This window comes from Haemaphysalis longicornis, unplaced genomic scaffold, assembly GCF_048455015.1.
Source record: "Haemaphysalis longicornis isolate Haplotype H1 unplaced genomic scaffold, Haemaphysalis longicornis Haplotype H1 scaffold_6, whole genome shotgun sequence".
Lineage (NCBI taxonomy): Eukaryota > Metazoa > Arthropoda > Arachnida > Ixodida > Ixodidae > Haemaphysalis > Haemaphysalis longicornis.
Window position 1 is genome coordinate 32,551,373 of NW_027526407.1, and position 26,775 is coordinate 32,578,147.

At 48.5% G+C, this 26,775-nt stretch overlaps 1 protein-coding gene across 7 annotated transcripts in view; it reads left to right on the forward strand.

Moving 5' to 3' along the window:
- Positions 1–26,775, forward strand: part of LOC144142445 (uncharacterized) — a 289,522-nt gene that overhangs the window by 216,646 nt on the left and 46,101 nt on the right. For all 7 annotated transcript variants that reach the window (XM_077673956.1, XM_077673962.1, XM_077673955.1 and 4 more), the window contains exon 27: positions 9,178–9,317. In XM_077673956.1, the coding sequence (XP_077530082.1) occupies positions 9,178–9,317 (140 nt within the window). The remainder of the gene's footprint in view (positions 1–9,177; positions 9,318–26,775) is intronic.

The window sequence follows — 26,775 nt, forward strand, 5'->3', positions numbered from 1 at the left end:
CGGGAAACCTTGCTTCCCCTGCTTTCGAGGACTGCGTGGTTTACTTTGTACTGTGATGTAGCGACTCACACAATTGTTGTGTTCTCGAACGTCGAATCGACGATCGAGTCCTGCCTGTTGTGACGTGTAATTTATTTTACTTTCGTGCCACAGGTGGCGCACAGTGTTAAGGTGGCTTAGTTCCACTTAGTGACCGCAGGTTTATTATTATATTGCGTGCAAAAAAAAAAAAAGCTCTCTTTGACCGTGGGGTGTGTTCGAGGTGGTCAAAATTAGTCCGGAGCCCTCCACTACGGCGCGCCTCATCGCCTGTGAAGCGTCGGCGCGTTAACCCACACAATCAATCAATCAATCAATCAATCAATCAATCAATCAATCAATCAATCAATCAATCAATCAATCAATCAATCTTTGTCCGTGGGTAAAAGGTAGCATCTGCGTTCTCCCCTACGTTGGCGACTCGGCGTCTGTCGCATACAACACTGCCCCTACTCCAGGATAAAATAGGTGTTGGACTTGCGTTTTTTTTTTTTAAGGAACAGCTTTATTTTTGGATTTCAGACTTTCAGTAGCTAAAACCTACTACGCTCCTATTCTAAGCACGCCTTCTGTGTTGAAACCTAACTCGGGTTCGACGACTCGGGGTTTTCACCACGGCAGCATTGAAATATTTGGCGCTTGCGGCTATGCACGAGGGAAAATAAATAAATAGAGAGGCATTGAAAGTTATACCAAGGTGCTCCGTCGCTGAGCTTGTTTTAATTGGTTACAACATAATAATAAAAAGCGGGGCAATTGTCTGGGAAAACACCCAAGTCTGACTAAATGGCGCAACGCCACTATTCGAATGCGAACAGCGGTGCCCGGTTCGGATAATTATATGCATGAAAAGCCACATGCACATTGAGATTACAGTTCGTAGGCATCGCTCGCAGTTCCCCTTTAGTTGAAGCTACACAAGCGATGTGCACCGGCGCGTACGTACCCTCCTCGCTTAGTCTTTCGAAGTAACTATATATAGCTCTTTCTTGGATATTACGTGAGCGCTTTTTTGACATTCTTCAGGGCTCTGAAAGTAGTTGCTCAACATTGATACATTTATTTATCTATTTAAAAATACCTTACATTCCCCCATTGCAGGGCATTAAGTAAGGGGGGTAACAAAGGGCAAGTGTCGCGGCAGAATTTTCGGATAACATCGAATTTCGAAGGAACAAGAAACGGAACATGTAACACGTTACATATCAGTAAAGAGAAAAAGAAGATAACGCACAAAAAAGGTCATTTGAAGCTGCACATGGGAACATTGCAGGTGGGAAGATATACAGATATGTGGAATTCAACTCGGTAAAAAACGTCTTGTACACATGCAGCCAAAATTTATCTATAGCAGAGCGTACAAAGCAAGTTCACATTTTGAAAACATGTATGTATGTATGGGCGTATGTATGTATGTATGTATGTATGTATGTATGTTGTATGTATGGACTATAAAAAACAATGTAATCACGTACGTATAAGGACGTTATACAGTACAAAATTGCAAGCGGTCACAAAGTGTGAAGCTTTAAAAAAAAGTGCACGTGCTGCGCTACCAAATGACACATGACCTTAATCTGTAAGCGGGAGGAAATGGAATAATACCAAATGATTATAAGCACGTTGGAGCGATACAGGAGGTGGCACAAAAAGTTGTAAAAAAGTTGTAATGTTGTAAAAAATTGTATTTGCACTGCGCCGGAGTTCAGGAACTGCAGCCCATTTTGCTACGTTTTTAACCACATTTACACGCATACCTCTACTCCGAGGAGATTTTGTTCAAACTCGTGGTTTCCGTTCTACCGTCGTCCTCGTGAGATTTAGTGACGTCGTCTGTCCCGACGGAGTCCCCGTTTTATTTCAGGGCGGGTTTTAACGGAGTGGTAATCCGAGCGCCCGTACATTGTGTGAACATTTTTAAAGGAGGATTGAAGTGATTTGAGGCTAACTCAAAAAGACGGGGATTGCATCAATCTGCATGCAAGTACGTGTAATGCCATCGCGGTACTTCGTAAGGCGATCACAGATAGCGGTTTAAATTTCTTCTCTTTAATTTTGCGTTAGAAATTAACTGAGACCCAAAGTAGGCTTTTGTAACGTAAGAGATACGTCGAGTTAACGCTGCAATGCACCTTTAAAGAATGTGTTCCTTTCATCGTTTAGCTCATCTTTCAACTCCGTGGCCCCATTTACGGGGTCACCTGAAACATTTTGAATTCACTGTATCAGATTCCTTGTTGACTGTGAACTGTTAAAGAGATGGGGCTTTTTAAAAGCAAGAAAAAAAAATTCCGCCATCTCCACGAAGTGAATGATGATGAGAGGGGCGAAGCAAAAATGCTTATCGGTAAAACCGTGAAACATTCGCCCACACATCATATTCGCCCGCACATCATTCGCCCGCACTCGACACGACAAACTTTCCACCGCTCCGTTGACAAGCCCGTCGACGACGTCGATGTTTGTGGTAATTATGTAGGACTTGTTTGGGACGATGAGAATTTCCATGGGTAAGTTGGCGAATTCGGTGTGTGACATTTTAGCCACCTTGGCCGTCGCCTTCTGCCGAGCGTCTTGTGTCGTGTACCCCCGGTACGTGTCTTGAGCTCGCAGGCGACGAATGACAACCTCTTCTTCCTCTTCTCCTTGTTGGGTAGCAACGAACGCGCTGAACGTTTTGACCTCTTCGGCCAATCTTTGGTTGGCCAATCCCTAGGGGGATCCTGCCACAATCATCATTAATGTGCCGTGCCGTATACAGCAGCAACGAGGGGCGGGACAGGGTCCGAGCAAGAGGAGCTTCGCCGCTAAAATGCCCCAAAAAAGTGTACACTGAACCTCACGTTGAGCACACTGCATTCCGTAGGCGCCGACACGAAAGGGAGGACGAATAGAAGTAATAGGTTCATAATGAGCGCATACAAATCGCCTGACGGTTTGTGAATTGACAGCGAAGTTATGCTGATTACTTACGATAACGTGGAAGAGCTGTTTGTCCATTTCACTGGGTGGAGTGAACACATGCTACGCCGCGCGCCTTTTTTGTATAGCGTTCCGCACCGGCTGCGGGAGCGAGCGCTCAAGGCCGAGGGACGGAACATAAATTGCCCTCCGCGCCGGCTGGGAGCAGCGAGCGCTATTGGCTGCGTCACGTAAGCATGGTCTCGTGAACTGCGCTCTCCTTGCATCCTCTCTTGCGCATCTTTTCCACAAGCGTTTCGTCGGGCGCAAGGGCTAATGGGAGGGCCGTTCCTGGACCATTTGCATCGGCGGAAAATAGTGGCTTTGCCACAAACTTGGCTTTACCGCTACAAGCATATTTGCCGCCGAAAGAAAGGATTGGGAAGTTTGTGGAAACCGTGTCCGCTATCGAGCTGTTTGTGTTTTCGTAAAATTCGGGGAACCTTGCTGTCGTGCCGAGTGCTGTGTGCTTTTAGCGTGATGTGTTTTTTGTGCATTTAAATGCCCTTTTTGGCATCTGGGGAGGAATGAGAGAGGGAGTTTGGAGAGTTAATTGTGAGCGTTGGCACGTGCAGACAATGTGCTCGTTGTTAGAATGGGCGAAAAAGCCAGGGCTCGCACGAGTGCAGAGCGGCATTATTATGCTCAATAAACGTTTCCCCGTCTTTACATCGGCCAATTTCTGACCGCTGCCCTTGCCAGCACGTGTCCAAACTGTCTTTCCTCGAACGCGAACGGAGGGGTCGACGCAGCTGTCGCCGCGTTACTTTCATCGTCGAGGCCTTCGGCGTGACCGTGCTGTATCGACTGTCGATTGAGAACGCGGCCATAAACGCGCCTCCACGCCCGGACGCGTCCTCGCGTGGGGCGAATAAACGGAAAGATCGCTCGAATGCGCGCGGTTGGGCCGGGCGGAAGGATGTTTTCTCTCCTTCGGCCCCGAATGTCCACAAAAGCGTGGCTCATGAGGCGTGTCGACGATGTGGGAAAATAGGGAAGAGAGGAGGCCCCGTCGTTCGCGGTGGTCAGCGTGTGTGCCGTGTTTTCCGCCGTGTTACCCGCGCTTGCGTTTTGCTCGTTTTTTACTCCGTTGTTCGCGGTTCGTGCATACTGTTGAGTTTGCAAAGCTGTCGTTGCTTTCCTTGTAAACTAACTGTTGGTATTAAACAACATTTTTCCGTAATAAGTTGTAAATTGTTTGATCTTCATAGCGATCCAGTAAAAGTTGATTGATTGTAGGGTTTAACGCGCCGAAGCACCGCAGGCGATGAGGCGTGCCGTAGTGGAGGGCTCCGGATTAATCTTGACCACCTGGGGATCTTTATCGTGTGCCGAAATCTCGTACACACGGGTGTTTTTGCTTTTCGTCTCCATCAGAAAAGCGACCGCCGCGGCCGGGAATCGAACCCGCGACCTCGTGCTCAGCAGCGCAACGCCTCAGCCACTGAGCCACCGCGGCGGGTGCGTGCAAATGCTTGATGTCCACACTTCGTGGACGTCTGCACTTAGTGGATGTATAACATTTGCTAGACGCATAAAACTGAATGGGCACATAACACTTAATTGACGCCCCACATTTCGCGGATACACCTAATGAACCCACTTACAACACGTCATGTGCAATAGACTGAAGGTCACTTCCCGTAACGTCCTCGTGTAACTCTCCCTGGATATTAGGATGTCGCGAACTTTAAGCTCAGAAACGCACCACGCTCAGAATGAGCCAGCGAAACATCGTCCTCCACTATGCTTAGTACGTAATTGACGGATCTTAATTGACGCCTAGTAAGCGGGAAAACCCTGCAGTAGTAATAGTAGTAGTACGAAACTTTAATGAGCCATAAAGTAGGAGTGGTTTACCCAGTCCAAGCGGGGAAAAAACCGTGCTCAGCACTAAATTGAGAAGTGTAGCCACAGAATGTTCTTATTTAGAAAAAAAAAAAAAAAGAATGTACATGTGCAGCTTTCCCGCTCATGGCAGTCCTTTCAACAGTGATTACTCTGAAATTTTTTAGCGAAACGAAAAGTTCTTTTGCACAGCTAATACTTGGGGTGAATACTTGCTTTGTGCACAGTTTCAAGTCGCGCACGTTGCGCGACTGGGTTCCTGAGCCATGGGAACTATCCCATAGAAATGCATGGGGAGTTAGATTTGACAGCGAATTACACAGAAAAATATTCAGAAGCCTGAAATGTTCTTTTAGCGTTTTAATCTTCACGTTGGCTTCTATCTTTATGCCAAATATTATTTTCCTAAAGTGGTTTTGCTAGGTTCCCGAGAGGTTGTAATTTTGAGCGAGAAAGCTGGGTATGAGCGGAAAAGAGGAGAAGTGCAAGCGAAGATTCGCCATACAGGTTCGTATTGTCAGTTTGTGTTACAATTGCTGACTGGGCTTTCTGCGCAGAGATATATTACCAGGATGTCGCGCAGCTCAATCAATGCATTCTGGTAAATTGTCAACCAGTATGGAAGTGAAAAGGGGTGCCTTCGTTGATACGTCTGCATTGGCACCATGGGATATTTCACTTAGTTGAGCGGCGTAATCGAACACTGCGAAAATTCGAATAATATAACTGCGCGCTATCGCGCGGTTATATCTCAACTTAGACGCGTGAAGTGTGGGCCAGTGCTCGTGTGCGTGCTCAAAGTGCTTGTGAACCGCCTGAGCTCTTAAGCACAGCGGTCTTGTCCAAAGCATGTGCCCATAGCTGAAGGACTTTATCAATCGGCGTCTGTGTGGTGTGGAAACCGGCACAGGAAAATTGACGGTCTACCTGACAAGTTAACAGGCCCAACAGATCGTGTGAACCTGGAGGAACTTCTCAGCGCGGCCCGCGACGCGCAATCACGGGCATATATGCACTTGCACTTTACTCCTATACAACGCCGCCACCACCACCTCCAACACCACCACCACCACCACCAACATCATCATCATCATCCGGCTCAGGCCCGCTGCAGGACGAAAGCCTCTCCCATTGGCCAGCAACTTCTTCTGTACTGCGCCGCTCGAGTCCAGAGTTGGCGACCGAATTTCCGTATTTCATCTCTCCATGGGATTAATGGCCTTCCCCTTCTTCTAGACCCATCTCTGCTGCCCTAATTGTCCACCGGTTGTCGGTTCTTCGTTCTACATGGCCATTCCAAATCCATTTGTTCTTCACTACTTGTACAATGGGCCTCCTCGATTATCAGTCCCGGATCGTCCGCGCAATTTCCGAGACGCAATCCGGCACTCTATTTTCCCATGTATTCCTATGCGGCTTCCGATCCGAAGGCAATACTCGGCCGGCCCGCGGACCGTCCAGGACTGGTAAATCGAGGAGGCCCAATAATATCTTCTACTCTCGTTGGAATTGTCTGATCCAGCCAGGTAGCTCGTTTCCTGTCCCTGAGTGTTAACTCCGAACATTATTTGTTCCGTGGCCCGTTGAGCCGACCTGAGTTTGCTTTCTTGTCTCCCATGGCGTATCCCCCCGTATTAACCGTTAGACTGGGACATGTTCTGGATTTTGTTGCGCATGCGCAGTTCGACGGTCCTGTCGACTGCGCCAGTTATGGCGGCGCGAGCACAGTCCAATGTCAAAGTGGCTGCGGCCAAGACGAACGAGTTGAAAACATCCATAGGAGCCGGAAGATGAGAGATTCTTTTGTCAGCTTCGCCCGGTATATACCTTGGAGAGACCTTGAGCTATGTTTAGTTTTCGGGGCGTGTGCCTGTGTTCCAGAACGGTCGCGCTCTGGTGACTTGTCTTGTATGTCGTCCTGTTCTTTCCTGTGTATACAAGCGCCGCGGTGAGGCCGGAAGTTTTGGCGGCTCTCGAATTGATCTGTGAGTTGACGCCTTGCTACAGTCGGTGCAAGATTTAGGCAGCATCATTATACCTCCGCGTACGGCGTAGTTTAGCTTGAATTGTTCTTCGTGGCGATGTACAGAACTTCATTTGCTCAGACCTCAAGCGTTCACATTCGCAGCGCGCTGTATTAAAGCCACGAGTTTTCAGTAGCCACTGAAGCTGCTGGAATGAAGTAACGAGGCATCGGTGAAGTCTAGACTCGCGACCGGTGCTTTGCAGGAAAACGGCAGTTCAAAGGAGTGAGGTCAGAAGCTGCTGCCTCCAGGCAGTCAAAGAAGACGAACCCCTACTTCTCTCTTCGATTTTATTTGTCTTTCGATATAGCTCTCTCATCCAACCTTATATCCCCCTTTCCACCTTTACTTACATCCGCACCCCGCATTTTAAAAATAGCTACAGCGAGAAGAGACACAAGGACACAGAAAGACGACGGGACGAGCGCTGTGCCCTTGTTTCTATTCGCGCTGTAGCGTTTTTTTTTTTTATGTACTACCAACTCGCCCAACAGTACACTTTGTCAGTCAGTCAGTCAGTGAAAACTTTATTGCACACCAGTCAAAGAGGGAGCGTTAGGTGCCCCCTCCCCCCATCAGTCGGCCGGTATCCCTTGGGACTTGGCGGCTTCTAGGGCGAGACCGATGATCTTGCGCTGGGCGTCGGAGGTTCGGCTGAGGATTAGTGCCTCCCAGGATGCTACGTTTCGGTGCGGTTTCTTGTACGAAGGACAAGTAACCTTGTAGACTAGGTCCGCCCGACCCTTACATTTCTACACTTTGTCAAAAACACTTCGTGACTTCGTGTTCGAGGGCCAGCGGCGCCTTTTCCCGTTTCTTTTGGCAAAAATTCGTCTTAACTTTGCATGGAGGGCTAGAATCTACATCAGAGTAAAGCGCATACCTATTTAGGTGCTCCCTGTTCTCTAAATCTACTTACGACGTCGCTAAATTTGGAGAGAAAAAAAACACGACTATGTCATCTAGTGAGTGCATTACGGAAGTGGTTCGTGTGTGTGAGTGGCAAGTCCTTGCGGCGTGACAGGCCGCGACAGTTGACTGATCGCGGCTATAACTTGCCTCGAAGGCTTGAGTGGTGGTGCCTCGTTTCATTGTGGTGCCCGCGTGGATCGAGTGCCAGTCAAACGCAGGCCGTCGTTCGGCGACGGGTGATCAATAAACGCGGTGAGATCGGGAACCCGGAGGGCGGCTCCTTTCATTAGCACCGTCTCGGAAACTGGGGCAGCAGTCGACATTCACTTGACTGCCTCGCTGCACGCACGCGCGTGCCCTGTTCGAATTTAATAAGGAAGGGCCGCCCTAACGTGAACGATCCGTGGTGCCGTATTCAAGGCAGCTTCAAGGACGAGTCAAAGGGGTGACGGAAGTTCGGAAGTTTGAGTATCAGAGTGGTATGACGGGTGCGGGCTTTGGTGGGCGACGGAATCGTATTTGGTAAGCATGTTCGTGTGCCCTTTTTTCGTTTGGTTGGTTACTCTGATAGCGTACGTTTTCTGTTTTTGCTTCTGAGAGACGGTGGGTGTAACTTTTTATGGTCTTACCTTCCTTGTACGGTATGAAGTAGTGTTGATCATGTTATGGTTAAACTTTTTTTTTGTTTCGTTTGACAACAGTAACCCGTCTTTCACCTTATATCCCCTGCAATATGCAGCATATCCCTGCAACGGTTATACTTGCGACGTACCGGGATCTACTTATCACCCTGTATAAAACGCCCGCACCACCCACACCCCCTGCCTTTTCATGAGCAGGCTTACCTGCTCGCGGCCTGAGGACCTTGTCAATAGGGCACGAGCGGCTCCCGCGACCCGCGGCCTTGTGCAACGTCACCCACATTTATTTTATAAGAGCTCTAATAAACGTTTTCCCTCCTCTTTTTCTTGTGTTGTAATTAACGTTGCAAGGGTTTCATTGCGCACCCATCAACACCTTGACGTTGGTGCAGGCCGTGACGGCGTTCCCGAGTCTCGAGCTGAGAGCCGGTTAGCCGGCACTGGCACTACTCCGGGTCGGGGGAAGGAGGGGCATTCGGGTGGTGGGCGCAGGCCCATAATTGAAAGTATGGCACGTTGGGAAGTTGGGATTGTAAGCGTATGTAGTGGTACATATGTTTGAGTCTGGAGTCTGCTGTACCACACAGTCGGGCGTCGCAGGCGTTGAGGAAGGGGTGGGGGGACGGGTAATGGAGGCGGCTTTCACGGTACTGGTGTAATGTATCGGGGTTTTCCTGCGTTCGCGGTGTCTAATTTAGAAGTGCAGCGTCCGTTAACGTCGTGCCGCTTCCTTTCTCTGTCCTCCTTCGCAGGCTCCGCTGAAGAAGACCAGCTTCATGTTGGAGCGGCCCGAGACGGAGTCCGCGCAGGGCAGCCTGGATGGCCAGGAGGCCTTCCCGTCCTTCTCCGACATCGTGCTGGCCACGCAAGGACTCTCCAAGGACTCGCCCGGGTACGTCCTGCTGGCTAGCTGCCTCTCGCAAACACGCGTTCCTGACCCCTGCTTTGCTGCATGTGGCCGGAGTCGTATACAGTTCTCGACTTCACGCTCTTTCGCTGATTTTAACGTGGCTCGTAAAAGTGGGCTATTTATATTTACTAGAAGTGTATCTGACGCTTGAGGGTGGTAGCCAGCGCCACTCTGACTACACGGGGAGAAGGGGACCTTCTTATCAACCACCGGGTGGTTGATTGATCCTTACTATATTATTCTGCGAAAGCCTAGCGAGGGTCTCGGTTCTGGCAGCCTTGATGCCTAGGTAGCATAAGAGGGCTTCCCACCAGTAACCCGCTCATGACAGGCTGTAGGCGTTCGAGTCACGCCCCGGGGGTTGAAAAGAAGCTCCCCTTCTCCCCGTGTAGTCAGAGTGGCGCTGGCTACCACCCTCAAGCGTCAGATAAACTTCTAGTAAAAATATAAATAGCCCAGAAAGTGAAGGAGAACACAGTCGCCCAGATAGCCGAATTGGTAAGGCATTCGACATGTAATCGAAAGGCGTGGGTTCGGTCCCCACTCTGGGCGCGTGTTTTTTCTTTCTTTCTTTCTTCTGTATATTTAAAAAAAATGTTTACTTCATTAACCATAGTGAAAAAGAAAAGAGCCTAACCACACCCCTATGCCTCCTTTGGCGTTGTAGACTGCTGACCTATCTTTCTGTATTTCCTCAATGAGCCCCTCATTTCCTTACTATATATATATATATATATATATATATATATATATATATATATATATATATATATATATATATATATATATAGTACTATGCTGTCTCTGATTACGCAGCGGATCTGTCGAGGCCCAATGTGTCCCGTCTGTGTTTACTGCGAGATTTCGGACGTGGGCTCTAATTTAGGCGGCAAACTCGGAAAGCGGAGAAAGTGGCCTTGTGGGGCCGAGAATGCCGTTTTCCATATTTGCGCCGTTCATACTTTGGCCACCTAAAGCTTTTTTTTGTTTGTTTGTTTGTTTTTCTGGCCGTTCGCATTCAAGTTTCGGTTTCGTGGGCCTGTGTCGTTGGAGACAGGCCTGCGCATCCTCGTTCTTCAGTACGCGAGCGAAAGGTATCGAAATGATGGCACGACGCTTATTTTAAATGGGGGCCCAGGCCCCAGGGCCGAGGAAGGATGAGAAACGTAATTCGACGCTTCGTAGCGCAGCGGAGCAGCGTTCGGGTTTTGCGAAGCCGCTGGGAAATATTTAGGGCAGCTGTTTTGCGGAGTTTCTCTGTTTTCTGGGGCTTCGAAATCCGTTTTCGTGGGCTTTTAATAAAAATGCGTTTTCCGGAGCCCTAGAAATCCCTGTTTTGGGGCTTCTAAATTCATTTTCCGGAGCTTCTAAATTCGTTTTTCGGGGTTTATAAGTTTGTTTCTCAGGGCCTGTAAATTCATTTTACGGGCTTCTAAATTATTGTCCGGAGCTTTTTAATCCATTTTCCGGCACTTCTACATTCACATTCCAGAGCTTCTAGACTAAATTTTCGTAGCTTCTTAATTATTTTTCGTTGCTTCGAAGGTAAATTTCCGGTGCTCTCTCTGCAGCTTCTAAATTCATTTTCCGGCGCTTCTAAAATAATTTTCCGGCCTTTCTAAATTTTTTCGGGGATTCCAAGTTAATATTTCAGGGCTTCTAACGGAATTTTCCGGTCTAATAGAATTATTTTTTTGCTGTTGCAGTGCCTATTTTTCGGGGTTTTTGAGATTCCAGTTTTAAAAAAATCCCGTTTTTTATTTTTTTTTTTGTTCAGAAATCTCTGCATTATATTGCGCGACCGCCAAAATAGTTAGTGTTGCTCCCTTTTTGAAGTGTCATTTCCTTGCTAGGTCTTTTTTGTGGCCTTTAAATATTGTCAGTGATTCGCACTTGAATGCAAAAATGTTTTGGTGGAGGCCACGTTTCGACGACTCCTCATTTTGGAAGCAATATCAGCATGCTGTTATTAATCAAACGTCGTAAGTTGGCTGCGCTGTTCCGAAGACCTCAGTTCGTATCTCGACTCATTTCTCGGTCGTGTCAATCTTCAGGTCCGCTGAGCCGCTGCTTTCCGGGGTCTCGCAGATAAGGAAAAATCGGGGCCGATTACTCTGGCCTTTGGCTCGAAGGTACGTTCAAGGTGAAGGTCAAAGTAATTCCTGCTGAATGAACATTGTATCTGATTTGCAGATGCACCGTTCCAAGGTGGTAAACATCCCTTTAATAGAGTGCGAAAAATTAGCCGAATATTTGCTCACTTCGCGGAAAATGTCGTCGAAAGACGATAGCCTTCTGCTGCCCCTGCCACGTAAATCCCTCTCTTCTCTTTCCTGCCCGTCTCGCTCTTCGTAAGATAAACACGGCGAGGTTCGCTCAAGTCCAATTCAATTTTCCCGCGGTTTTAGACGGCTCGCGCGCCATTTACAACCTTCCGTTACTGTTGAACCTCATGGAATGCCGCCACGAGGTCTAGGTTCGGGTGAAAGGGCTTTTTGTATTTTTGGGGTCAAAACATTGTTTTCAATGCGTGTTTTTTAATTGCTGTCGCAAGTATGAAGAGCACATCTGTTTTCATCTAAGAACCCTCTTCTCATCTATTTTCATCTAAGAGCGCATCTAATCCCACTTGACGATTTGTGATAAGTAGCGAACCAGGGAAATGGATTTTCTTAAAGTTGGCCAAAGATTTACCAAGGGAAAAAAACTATCGCATGAAGTTGCAGGCGCACCGAAAACACACCGGGCACCGTTTCGTTACTGTCGCCACTTGTGACGTCATACAGTACGTGATTAAAACGGGAAGGAAGGAAGGAATTCGTCGGCATTTGGTGCAGACATAAGCGTCGTCTATTACTCTATTACTCTGCTCTATACTATTAAGCGATATTGAGTTTTTTTAATCTATTTTTACATGCACCTTTGTTTCGCGTGAATGCGCATTCAAAAGTGGAGCCATCGGTTGTGACGTACTGTACTGGCACCTTCGCAGGTTTGAGATTAGCGTATTGCGAGCGCATTTAACAATTATATAAGCTGCGTCAACAAACAGTGTCGGTTGTAACCATAAACGATTGGCAAAAGAAGTCGAAGTTTGGTATGGCAATAAACTACACCGCAAGCATGTGTAACGTCATGGCAGTAATTCGTTGGTGGCCCTGATGCGGGTGCGATGTTTTTGGTTTCGAGCTTAACGTGTATGGCGTAAATCTGTAAACTTTTGCTGAATAAATGGAAGATTACGTGAGTTTAGAAACAAGGTGCGGCAACAAATACACATCAATGCCACATTATAGCCTGTATTCAATAGTCAGGCACACATGCAGGCAACCATGTGAGTGCGCCGTCACTGGTTACGTCGGGCTCCGCGGGATGGCGGTAATTGTTCGTGCTAAGCGCATGATATTGGTTGGAAATTCCAAGCTCTAGCCCGCCGAACGTAAAGTAATGCCTCGACTCCAATGTGAGTACGATTAACCACAACTCTGTTGACACCACCGTTGAGAATCGGGTTGAAACGGAGCAGACGACGAACGCCGGTGTTATTTTTTAAATGCGAATGCATTTCTTAGTCGGGGGTTGTCGTGCTCCGTCGGCGTGCGCCTGCATTCCTCCAGCGCGAGCGCACGTGAGCGCGCGCCTCGTAGTTCTGCCTTCGTCGTCGTCGTCGTAAATGCGAATGCATTTCTTAGTCGGGGGTTGTCGTGCTCCGTCGGCGTGCGCCCGCAGGTGTTATCTCTCCGCGCTCCTCCTCGCCCCTAGCAACAGCTGTGGCGTGCCTAGCAACCGGAGCAGGTGGTAGCTCGGGCGGGAGTAGCGGAGGGCAAGGGGAGAGGAGGAGCGCGCTCGGGCGTGTGAGGGCGCTCGCATCGCGGAGCTCGGGCGGAGTAGCGGAGAGTGAGTGGAGAGGAGGAGCGCGCTCGGGCGTGTGAGGGCGCTCGAATCGCGGAGCTCGGCGGGAGAGAGAGCTCGCGCGCGGGGCGGGCGTGTTGCGCGGGTCTCTCTCTCCTCCGCGTACCCTCTCTCCGCTCGCTTCGCTCGGAAAATGTATATAAATGCAGTGGAGCGCACGCCTCTCTCCGTTACTGCTTGCCGCAGCGCACTCATCGGTGCACCCAATGCATTCGCATTTCCGCACGATCCCCTTCTTCAAACTCCCTTAGGTGGGGGGAGTTTTTTTCTTCGGTGTGTGGCCGTAGTGGCACAAGACGCGCCGTGTCCGTAACCATTTCAGTGTTACCAAGTGAAGAAATTGACAGCTAAACTTTTCACAGAATAACACCTATAGGTGCCCTCTATCGTCCAGTTAATATACTGTTTGCTATGTTCACGGTGCTGGCCGTGTTTGCTATGTTCACGGTGCTGGCCCTGTTTGCTATGTTCACGGTGCTGGCCGCTTTACGTCGCTCCTGCCTACACTACATCATTGTAGCGCGGAAATTTGAACTTTTTCAGTATTTATTAAGTTGTTTAGGTTTAAAAGGGGTTTCGTGTGTGGAATCGGACTGAGTGAGTTGCCAGAGCCTTGTTCTTTCAAATTGGACATGATTGTATTTGTCTTTATGGCCCCTTTAAGGGATACTTACCTGTCAACATTCCTAATGGAGTTACTTTTTCATGACCGCAGACTTAAAAAAAATCATCGTGCACCAATACGAAAAGCTTTACAAGTGCACACCAATGTTCCCAACGGCCTAGTTTGATTATTGTAGAAATATGTCACTTCTGCACTGAAATGAATACAAAAGATTCTCGCTTGCTAGACAGCCATCGCCATCTAGATGTTTTTCTTGTTTCTTTATCTCGGTAAAGAATGAATGTGTATTCCTAGAAGAAGCAAACTAGGCCGTAAGGAACATTCCTATGAATTTATGAAACCTTTCGTAGCGGTGCATGGGGCTTTTTAAGGCCGTGGGTCATAACTTAGTAAGTTCCATGGGGTTGTGATCACGTGAGCCTCTCGTTGAGGCACCGGTTCATGGAGATTATAACGGACCGTATCCTGCAGCTTCTAATGGTTCGCTACAAGTTTCCACTGCGTACTTGGAACTTTCGCGACTTTACGACCACAGCCGCGGGCGTACTCGTGTAGGCGTTGCCCGGGCTGACCCGTAGCACTCTCGGAATTTCGCCATCGCCCGAGCTTCGCCAGGGGCGGGATCAGCGCGCATTGGGGCGCTCCGATTACCGAGCTCGCCGCTGGCGTTAACGTTAGTTTTAATGGGGCTCGCCTGCCTCCCACGAAACGGGCTCGGAGGAAGGCAGCGGCGTCCCCGTGACACCATTTGCTGCCTTGCGCGTGGCGCGCCTTTGCTGCTCTCTTCTCGAATTAGCCGGAGGCGAGAGGGGATAGAAAAATGGTGGGCAGTAATTGGCAATCTTTTGAGCAGTGTTACTGCTTCCAGTCGTCGCTGCTGGAAAGAAAATTACTCGGGAAGTCCTCGCGGACTGAGCAGGGTTTCAGTTAAGTGGGAGAATCGGCTTGGAGTAGAATATCAAAAAAAAAAAAAAAAAAAAACGAATCAGTGCTCGCTGCTGGAAAGAAAATTGCTAGGAGGGTCCTCGGGGACCCAGCCGGTGGTAAGTTAAGAAAATCGCCTTATAGTAGAATTCCCAAAAAAGAAACGAATCAGCGCTCGCTGCTATAAAGAAAAATTACGGGGAGAGTATTTGCAAACTGAGCCAGTGGTCAGTTACGAGGAAAATCGCCTTATAGTAGAATTTCCGATAAAAACGCGAATCAGCGCTCGCTTTTGGAAAAAAAAAAGTTTCAGGGTAGTCTTTGCAAACTGAGCGAGTGGTTAGAAAGGAAAGTCGCCTTATAGCAGGAGTCCCGAAAAAAAAAAAAAAAAACGATTCCTCATTTTGGGGAATTTCTTTTCGGCGTGATGGAGGCGTGAAGAATTTCGGTGTGACGGTGACCCGTGGTCTAAGCGCCGGCTGCAGTTCATATTCGAGGCATCCAGACGCAGAAGCCACACGCAACCATGTGCCTCGGGTGCCTATTTCTTGGCCACTGAGACATTTAACACTATAGCTGTTTAAGCTTTTAGTTCAGGTTTACATCGTTACCACGATAAAATAAGGAGAAAAAATACCGGCCGCACGTGCACGTGCGCCTCGTCCGGCGTCGGTCAGCTCGACCTTCGAGAACGCCCTGCCCAGCGTTCGTGGCGTGACCTCTCGCGTGCGGTTCTCCCGCCAGTTCACGTGCGTTCGCACCTGAAATGGGGGGCACAGACGCCGAGTTCTTAGCTACAGGCGCCGAGTTCGCGGAGCCTGTTGCCGCGAGTTTAAGCGCGCGCTAACGCGGTCCACATTGGGAAAGATGTGAAAGGCCGTCCTCAAAATGTACCGGCTCGCCATTCATGGAGAACTTTCAGCTGCAAGTTCGGAAACCCATGTGAGGTGCAAAGTCGGCTCTCCGACGAAGGGAGCGGGTCCGCCAACTATGCTGTTTCTGCAACCTTGCACGACTAACTAATTCGAGCTGCGGCAATTTTTTTCTTCGAAGTGTTGCCTTTCAGGTCTATTTTGGCTACATTCAGATCTGTCTCCTTCCTCCACGAAGCTGGCTTTCTTTCGCGACGCACGTGCTTGCGGTGGAGCATCCTGTACAGGCAGCAACGCGATTTCTGGCGAGCACGTTGCACGGTACCGCACTTCCCTCCTCGTTTGGCGTCCGCCTTGTCGCAGTGTATCTCGTAGTCCCTTTTTTTTTTTGCCACTCAAAGCGAGCAACGGCGGCTTCCCAAGCAACGTTACGAACGATATGTTGACCCGTGATCAATAAGGACCTCTGGGGGAAATGGTGCGTCGAAATGGGCGTAGCAAATTTCCTGCCTCGCTCGGTGGGCGATGTGTGTGGAGTTGCAACTCGAGTTTACTTCGTAGAGTATCGCGGCAAGGCTTATGGGGCGCCGAGGTGTGGTCGAAATGAATTTAGTATGTGTCGGTGTGCGTGTATTTTGCGAGCGTTTTTTTTTTTTTAATGTCCAGCGGTTAGCCATTCGTGTTTATAATGTTTTACATTGTACAGAATGCCCGCCGCGGTGGCTCAGTGGCTAAGGCGTTGTGCTGCTCACCACGAGGACGCGGGTTCGATTCCGGACCGCGGCGGCCGGTTTTCTGATGGAGGAGAAAACCAAAAACGCCCGTGTGTACGAGATTTCGGCGCACGATAAAGATCGCCAGGTGGTCGAAATTAATCCGGAGCCCTCCACAACGGCGCGCCTCATCGCCTGCGTTGCGTCGGCGCGTTAAACCCTACAATCAATCAATCAATCAATGAATCATTTTACAGAAATTTGATTTATCGGTCCGTGTTCTAGCTATGTGTAAATAGTACACAGTATGTCCTGAGGAGATAAGCATGTTCCAAAACGGACCCAAAAAAAGCGTGGTGAGAAAAGCTGTCACTATTAGATTATTGAGAACATCTTCGAAAATAAAAACACAGCTATTGATAGCGGGGTGCATGCGCAGTCGGTACTTTAGACGAAATGTAGTATTGCGTACATTGGAAGAGCTTTTAAAAGGCAATCTTGCCCCGCAGGAGCACAGACATATCGCTGATGCACAGCTGGTTCTTTTTTCTTGGTATAAAATGCTTATGCCAGTTCCCTGGTCACAGTGTTCTCTATTCTGTCCAGAATTGTAATCTGCTCAAATAAATTTTAATCTAGTTATTCGCGAGGGTCCCGCCCCAAGGACATCCGGTCGCGTTGGCAGGGCGCACAGCGAAAGCCTAATTTTGATCGCAACCTTCAAAGCTGTACTCGGAAATATTTTTATCTGCCCAATTTTTTCGAACAACAATGTCTTTTAGCGGGAGAGATGGGCGGGTTACTTCCCGTATGTGACTGTGTCCGATATATTATGCATTTGCATAAAAGTGTCAGGCCGCAGCAGGCGGCTCAAACCGCAAGTTCCTAATTAATGTGCCGATCGCGCTTCGGTAATTAAAAATGCTAATTATTCCGGTCTCGCGCACGTATCATTGCCCTCTTGTTCCATCGGCAGCTCCGTGGGCCGCGGCTTTCGTGCTTTTCGCGTGCATCGGTGCCGCAGCTGCGTCGTGCGTCGTTATGAAAAACAAAACCCCAGACAAAAACAAACTCAAACGTTGCAGTCGGTGCCCGCCTTGCCGACGCGACCGCGTTTCGGCGAAATCCGGCTCGGGTGTAACTTAGCCTGGCCGTCAAAACACAACAGAAGCAAGGAAATGTCGAATTACTCGTTTTTCTTGGCCACTATTTTTAACAGCGGAGCTTCTGTTGCTGGCCGTAATGTGTGCGGCGTCATCTCATAACTCCGAGTCATAGTAGCTTCCACAGTTTACCGCGCTCGTGAGCACGCGTTTTACGATGAGCGTCCGGCGTCGACCATGCTTGCGCGTGGCGCTCGCAAAAAAAGATCAAGAGAAAATTAAAGCCGTTCCACTCAACGTGTAAGCTGTCGGAAATGCAGAGCAGTGATTCGCCATAATGGGCTGTAGCGCCGTTATCCGCTCATTGCTACCACCCCATGCAATTCAAATTTCCCGCCTTCGCAGTGCTCGCGCGCCCCCTGCCTGAAACTGCGCCAGCGGGAGTTCTGTTCTCTTTGTTCTTTTCTCCCCGCACGTGCCGGCGTTGCACTGCCATCGTAATTGGGCCCATCTCCCCGCGAGGGGGACTCGAGTAAGTGCTTCGCATAGGGGGTGGGTGTATTGCGTTAACGTTTAGTGTTTGGGGAGTTGGTGGTAGTGAATGCGTTGTATCAGCAGCTTCTTGGCGTAGTTTGAATGAATCAAGGATATAAGGCGCGTTCGTAGCCTCCCATTCTGTGTCGGCTTTGTGGCGCAGTGGGTAGAGCACCATGTACATTGTGTTCCGCCCGCAGGGTCGAGGGATCGAAACCAGGCGCCGGATAGTATTTTTTTTTATATATAGTGTAGGGGGAGGGGTGCGGACTACGACTACGGACGTCAACGCGGGTGACATCGTGAGTTACTGAAATGCTCTGCATTTAAAACAGTTCGTGCTTCCGCGCTGCAGACGCCCACTTCGCGAAGCCGGTTGCCGCCGGTTCTAGCGCGGGCTGACGCGTTCTACTTTGGGATAAATGTGAAAGCCTACGCACAAAAGGACCCGGGCCCGCCAGTCATGCATGAGGAAGACGACAATGTAGATGGATATGACAGTGACTACTACTACCGCAGTGAAAATGTAAATGAACTATTTCAAACCTAATACAATGGGTGGTGGTGTGTCCTTCAGTGCTACCTCCAACTTCGCTATGGTTAAAGCCTTGCGCGACTTAGTGCAAGCTTCGCCAACGTTATTTTAAAGACTATAGTCTTTCTTGGACTACGTTAACGCAGAAATGTCTGTCTGTCTGTATGTCTGTCTGTCTGTGACTCGATTCAGCCACCCGGCCAAATTGAAACGAAAACTGCGGATAAGACCTTTTTAACTTCTTCGTCCTGGGAGCAACCATTTTACCAGTGGGCTGTGCTAGATGATCTATGATTGGCTCAGTTGACAGGATGATCTTACTGCGCACGCGCAACACAGCCCAGAGCATGGCCTAATCGTATTAAAGATTAACGGATGAAATGATCACCGCCAAATCTAAACGTCTCAGTCCGGTGTCAGCGTTCATACTTGTCAACATTGTTGGACAAGAACAAGACATTACGCAAATATAAGACAGCTAATCAATACATGAGTAATATTTGCGGTCTTCCTTTATTAAACAATTCATGGTTGCTTGGTTTTTTCGATAGCAAATTAAATACTACATCAACGGCAGAAAACGATCGCCTGCTGTTGCCCGCATTAGCTCCTGGCCTCATTTTAGAAATCAAACGGCAATAGCAACGAAAGGTTCCACTAGATGATATCCACGTTACGCTTGGAACGCTCGTGGAGTAGGGTACGTGGTTCTATAAACGTTGTAGTAGGGTGGCTCAATTCACGCGCGTCTCCGCCGTACGGCAGCGCTGTCATCCAGACGCCCGACTTGGAGTAGTGGAACGCGGTAAATTTAAATTGGCTTTAGAAAACGTTTAGCGTGTTATCTTGAAGTAGACGGCAGGGGAACAGCATGAGAGGTGAGCGGGAAAGAGAAAGGATGTATTTCGTTGCAAATATCATCTGTCGGCGATATTTGCAACGAAAGGAGCAGATACGCGGCCATTTTTTTCTTTCCGTTCTCCACGTGCCCGCGTAATTTCTGATCTGGCGCGCGCGCGCATATTAGGACAACTCCGACCGACCGACCTTAACCCTTGCAGCAAATCAGAACGGCGGAACTACTTGCGCGCGCACGGGCCCGCGTGGAAGAGAGAGAAAGAGGGAGAGGAGGTCGCCTCTTCCTCCGGTCGAAGAGAAACTGGGTTCCCGCCGCGTGAGCCAGTCCGCCGGACGACGCCTTCTTTCTGTGTTGTGCGCGGCACGCTTTCGAAGTCCGACGCCGCTCTGCCCCGCCGCCGTTCCTTCAAGACAGCGGGAGAGCGAGATACGGACTCCTACGGGCCGTTTATCTGCTGCGAGTTTCCCGCGCGCGCGCTGAAATTTTCGCGCGCTTTTCGTTTTTTTATTGTTCTTCCTGGGTTGCCAGTTTTGCTGCCGTATTCCAAGTCCGGTTCTCCAGCGTAGTACGGGCGCCGGTTTTTACGCACTCTCTCGCCGTCACTGCTGCTTTATTTGTGCTCCAGTGCGTGTGCTGTGGTTGTACGGACGTGTTGTTTCTCTGGTGTGAGTGCGCGCGTGTCTTTCTTTCCGCCCCACAAGTGTGAGAGTGTGCGTTAAATGCGTGCTTTTGTGCCAGCGCAGTTGTTCGCCATATTTTGCGTAGTCTTGTAGGCGTGAGAATGGACGCTGGTTTGAGATGGAGGCTTTTTTTCCCTGGTGGACATCCGTGATGCAAGCGCGAATACTCGAATGTATCGTTGTGTGCGGCTTATGTTCGGTGTTGTGTGAGTTACTGCCTTGTTTTTGAGCTCCAACCGGACTTAGATCTTTATCGCCTGTGTCCTGGACTCTAAGGAATTTCGCTGGTGACTTGCGGACGGCACATCGCAATGGTCGAGGTGCGTTGTGTCCGATGGTTGTAGTAATTTCGTACGTGTTGTTGATGTCTTCGCATTGTCGTTAGAAATTAGCCGTTTAGTTACCCAGTTATCTTCTAAAAACAAGTTCTGGGAACAGTTTTTTCAATGTTGACGGCACCGATTGTTACTAAATGGGGCACAGAATATTTGACTGTTCATTCCTATATCAGATCTATTGGGGCCTTTCGAATGACTCAGTTGTCACGTACGAAAGATATCGCTTTTCAGTGTAATCACCGCAAAGTTATGTGAACAAAATTGGTCATTCTGCAGTGCTGGTATTGTTTGAATGGTGTCGAAGTTTAGATACCACAATTTACAAACTCCACTCAAGCGTCGCTACTCTCCGGCGTTGTTCTCAACAGCTTGTGCGCACAGACCGTTCGCGCGCACGGGAAGTACAGCGCCGTAATCACGAAATTCACGTTAATGCGCTTCGAACAGCCATTATCCTGATATTCCACAGCGGCAGTTCTTGGCATTACACCAATGATGGCCCGGGCCAGCTAGAAAAAGCGCACATTCGTCGCGCGTTCGGTGGGGTCTGCGCACCACTTCAGCGAACAGGGCTCAGCAGAGGCACGCGATCACGCCCTGTGGAATACCACACTTCATTACCTTGGCCTCGTGGATTCCGCACTTCAAATCCTTCGCCTTTGGATACCACACTTCAAATCCTTCTCCCTTGGATACCACACATTAAATCCTTCGCCCTAAGAATGCAACACTTCAAATCCTTCGTCCTATGGATACCATAATTTAAATCGTTCGTCGTATGAATACCACACTTGAGTCCTTCGCCCTATGAATGCTGCACTTCAAATCCTTCTCCCTTGGATACCACACATTAAATACTTCGCCCTAAGAATGCAACACTGCAAATCCTTCGCCCTGTGGATACCACACTTTAAATCCTTCGCTGTATAAATGATACACATGAAATCCTTCGCCCTATGGATATCGCACTTAAATCCTTCGCCTCATGGATAACATACTTTAAATCCTTCGCCCTATGAATGCTACACTTCAAATCCTTTGTCTTATGGATACCACATTTTAAATCCTTCGCCCTAGGAATACCACACTTTAAATCCTTCACCCTAGGAATACCACACTTCAAATCCTTCGTCATATGCATGCCACACTTTAAATCCTTCGCCCTATGAATGCCACACTTCAAACTCTTCGCAAGTGATACCGGTCGGGCCATTCCACGACGTCGTTTTACTTCAGTCCCACGTGTGTCCGTCCTCGTGCGCGCTCTACGGCGGCTCGCTTCTGTAGGTCGCCCGACGACGCCGCTTGTTTTTCCTTTCCCCCCCGGCCGTTATTACTCGGAAATTCCCCCTCGTTGGTCTCCTTCCACTCTCCACTTCCTTTTGGCGCGCTGCTGCTGCTGCTCTGCCGTGGCCGCCTTTTAGCCGCCGCCGCCGCCGCACCAGCACCAGCACCACCACCGCCGACGTCTTCCTTCTCCGCCGGGACTAACCGCGGCGGCGGGCCGTGCTCGTGAAGCCCGTGCCGTGAAACAAACAGCGCGCTGATTCTCCGGCGTCCCGCAGCTGCCTCTCCGCCGCTACCGTTACTCGATGGAATAAGTAGTGAAAGCTGTGTCAGCGGCAACCCAACCAACTGCGGCCGTTCTCTTTCCTGGAACCCAGGGCCAGTGCGCGCGTGTGTGTCATCGGCGTCGTGTTGAAGTTCTTTTGAGTGCCGCGCGCTTCTGCTTTGATTGGAAGAGTTGCGCCGTCGAGGGCTTCGATTAGCGGAGCCAGCGTAGTGGTTTGTGCTGTTCGTGCGTGACGTGTGGGCCTATCTCCGAAGACAGTGCGTCGGCGTTCACCGACTGTCAACTGGGCGAGGCGACAGTCGGCGATTCAATACTCTCCTGGATTGCCGAGAGTCCGTCAGGTCAATCGCCAGAACCGTCCGTCCCCTGATTGATGAATAGGAAATTCAAAACGCTTTGAATGTGCTGAATGTAACTGAAGAAAATTTAGTGTTGAAACAAGAGCCGCGCATCTGCTTGTGTAAGCTGCGGTATATATATATTTTTTTCTGAGTCCAAGGCAAGGTGCTTGTTCTCGCTAGCACTCCTTGTAGACCTTCCTGGCCCAACCCGCGAAATTTATGCGCTGTTTGTGGGCCAAAACGAAGGACGTTTTTGTTTGCGACAGAACTGCACTAAATGCATTCACAACGTTCGACTCGGCAACAGCAGCGCGAGGCCGTCGTGGTAGATGACTCCGCGTAACGCCGACAAGGCACGATTGAAGGTTTCTGTTCATGGCGGTCGATTGGTTCGTCGAGCCTCTTGCCACGCAACGCAGCCAGGCCGCTGCAGCTGTCAGTTATTTTTGACAGTCGAGCTCAATCGAGCGCACGCAGTTGAAACTCGCTTGCAAAACTCGCGCCCGCCGGGTCTCGCCGAAGAGCGCTTGACTTAACCAGGTCATCACGTCCCCTCCACGCCGGGCGCTCTGATTAGACTTGATCGCGGCTCCTAACTCGCAACTTTGACGAGGAAAGCAAATACGCGGCACTTCAGCGCTGGACAGCTGACAAATTGGCGTTCTGATTGTGTCAACCTGACGCATCTGGCCAAGTCGCGGTCCCTCTGACCTGCAGCCGCCGTCGGTCGCAATTCCCTCGCCAGCTCGACACGTTATAGTTCTAGGCGATTTTTCCTCGCGCCGATTCGATATACCGGCTTTTAATCGTCGATCCTGTTACTCTTTTCATCAACGAGGCCATCGCGCTTGTTGGTATAGTGCCTCGCTAAAAGCCTGCCACTGGACGCTCGGCTTTGTTCGTTAAATCGGAGATGCGCTCGTATATTTCACGAGGGAACCTTCGAAAGTACGGGTACGGGAGAATTGAACGCAACCGCTTTGTGTTCCCGCTTCTTTCGGCGGCCTTCACCCGGTGTGTTCGCGTAGACGAGTGAACTGGCTGGAAGTTCTTCGCTGACCTTTCGCAACCCCGTGCGTGAGTGTGTGTGCCGTGATACAAGTCAGGAAGGATAAACACGAGACTTTACCGCCATGGATTCGCCGACGGGACCTATAACGACCTTCTACGACCTCATGGTCGCCATTCGAAATAGGTAAGGGTTTTTGATGTCGCTTCTGCAGTGCGAGTAACGGTTCCTCTGCGGAATTCGTGTTGGGCTTCGGAACCGAATTGGCCGTTTGTCGAAAACTCTGCGAACAAATTTCCGCGTGTTGGATGTACGTTTAGAAGTTTCGCGATATGTGCGTTTGCACCGTTGAATCAGTTTTCTGCCGTTATGCCGTTACACCCCGAAGGTGGTTTGATGGGACTCCTTGAAACAGTGACTATGGCGGTGAGATAGTAGGCTCTGTATCCGAGCGATTTCGTCTTGGACTTGCCTTCACCCGAACACAGTTACATGATTTTGACAGCAAAATCATGTAACTGTACTCTGATGAAGGCAAGTCCCGTTGCCGCTACGTAAGTAAACCTTTTTTTATTGTTTTTGCGGTGTATCCGACTCTTTACTTATACTATATATATATATATATATATATATATATATATATATATATATATATATATATATATATATATATATATATATATATATATATATATATATATATATATGTGTAGAGATCATGAGGTTCGATGGGCCAGTATAAAAATAGTGAAAGAAGTCGACTGACACGTTTCCCGTTTTTGTTGCCAACAGTTTCGGAGTTAGAAACTCCTTCTTCAGGGCTGTATTTTAATTTCTCACATTGCGTCTTTATACAAAAACTTCTGTGAGGGAGGGTTACTTCCCTCATCCCTGCAGGAGAGGTCGCGGGTGAGGGGTGTTTCAAACAGTTTGAGCAAGTGAGGCATTCCGATTGGCTAGAAAGGTGGAAGGTGAGGGAAGGGGAAAGAACACGGACGGAAAGGCAGCACGAAAACACGCAACAAGAGGCACACAAGCAAACACAAGAACAAAAACAAGAGTGAGTCCTGCGCGCTCCGCAAATGGTGTAAAAGTAGTCAGCGGGAAAAGAAAAGGAATATATATATATATATATATATATATATATATATATATATATATATATATATATATATATATATACAGAAAGACATGCCGGCAGTCTACAACGCCAAAGAAGGCATAGGGGAATGGTTAGACTATTTTTTTACCGTTAGTGACGTTACATATTTTTTTATTATTAATTACGTGAGAAAGAAAGAAGAAAAACACGTGCCCAGAGTGGGGACCCCACCCAGTCCCCACTCTGGGCACGTGTTTTTCTTGTTGAACCGTCAGCAATTCTTGTTGAACCGTCAGTTGAACCGTCTTGTTGAACCGTTTTAACCGTCAGCAATTCGGGCAAATCACTTCCAATATGCATCTGAGCCCCAAAGGCGTGTGTGTAACCTATCCAGCTGCATAACGCTCTTCGAAAAACATATACGGCTGTAGTCAGCACGAGGGGGAGGAGATCGCTTGAATCTAGTGATCATTAAAGGATTCCAGATGGATGAGAGGGATGGAATCGTCGTTGAAATTGCCCATTACCGTTTAAAGAATTCAGTTCTGTTAAACTCGCTCGTTTTCCGGTTTAAGGATTGTTTTAGGAACATTATACATAATCGTAACACTTTTTAAACTTGTCACGGTATCTTTATTTCTTTTGCTAAGGGCGATTGAGGTATAATTTGATATCCTCGCGAGAAAGACAAACGGGCCACTACTGAGAAAGAAATGCCACTACTGAGGGTATTTCCCTATTGAAACGTTGAAATGCGACGGCAGTGAAACGTGAGCCAAGATAGTACAACTGGGACGAACTTTTTCCATACCTTCTATAATTGTCGTTGGCGCAACTGTAAACTATGTCTATTGTGTAAGGAACCTTTCGGCTCCACAAATGTTTAGTGGAAAATGTGTGTACTGTATACGCTGTCCTCGTCGTCAGACATTAGTTAAATACTTTTTTAAAAGTACTGAAATATTTTGGTCATATGCTTTAGCAGGACCCTGGTAAGCGAAGTTTGGGTAGAACTAACGTTTTCTTTTTGTAGTCCTGGTAAGCCTCGGCATAAAACACATGGCCACATCCTCATTCAATGCAAGAGTACTCGACACAACACGACGTAAACATTTCCCACAATTGTACAGACGACATATTCCGCTACACCCATCATACTTTTTAAGTGACGGCCCCAGGTTTTGTGTTAAACGTGTTTTGTTAGTTTTTGGTACAGGTCAAAATTTTTCCTTTCATCTATATCAGCCATGCATAGTCATACCTGGTCGTTTACACCAGCTACATTATTTGTCTTTTACTCCACTTTACTTTCAACTTGACTATCCCTTTTACTTAGGTCTCACACCACTTTTATTAAATGATATATCTTGTTTTGCGCTGTTTTCCCTATTTGGTCTTGCGCCAGTAAGCTCAACCAATCATCAACGCACATGGCTACCGTCGAGCGAAAGCCCCGCGTTATAACCAGGCGGCCAATATACCCAAGTGAAGGATGAAAAACGAAACAAGATAAACGCACATTTTTGAGGCCAACGTCAAGGCATCTCACTCGCAACTTTCGCATTGCTGTCAAGGGTTTAAAACCATCGCTCCTCCGAGTCCGCGAGCGACCTTGTACTATGATTGGGTGCGAAAAATCTTTCTCATTTGCTGTTCAAGAAATGGTCGCGCGTTAATACGTGTGCTAGCTTCGGCTGTATAAATGTTCCATTTATAGATCCCTCGGCAGCAAACGGAAAATTTCTGAGCAATTGTCCGGCACTTCGTAGTGTCGACGTCTACTCGAGTGAGTGTGCGGCTTGCCGGGCGTGGGGAAAATTGGTTTAAGAGACAGCGCCAGAGAAAGCAAGAAAGCGGAAGTTTCGGGGACACGTGCGCTGGGGGGACAATGGACGACGCGTACTATTTACGGCTGGCTCTCTGAAAATTTCCACTCGGCGAAGCAAGTCATTCGCGTACGACTCGTGTTGTGAAAAGGCAGCATTCGCGGTTAAAGGGGCTATGACGACAAGAACAACTTTGTTTATTTTAAAGAACTAGGCTTCAGTACCTCACTCAGCTACATTCAAGCCACGAAAGACGTTTTTAACGAAAAAAAAAAAAGGAATATCACCCTAACGCGTAAGACTTGAAGGTAGCGAAGCTGTGCGCAACCTTCACGACCATCACGGCGTTGTAAGTTTTAGGCCTATTTGCTTCTTCTTCGAAGCCGCAACGACATTTACCCCATAATTGTTGCTATAAGTGTGAGCCTTAATTTTTTTTTTTTTTTTAGTGGTGGTAATCATCGGGCATCACCTTGGAAAGGCGTACGTTATGA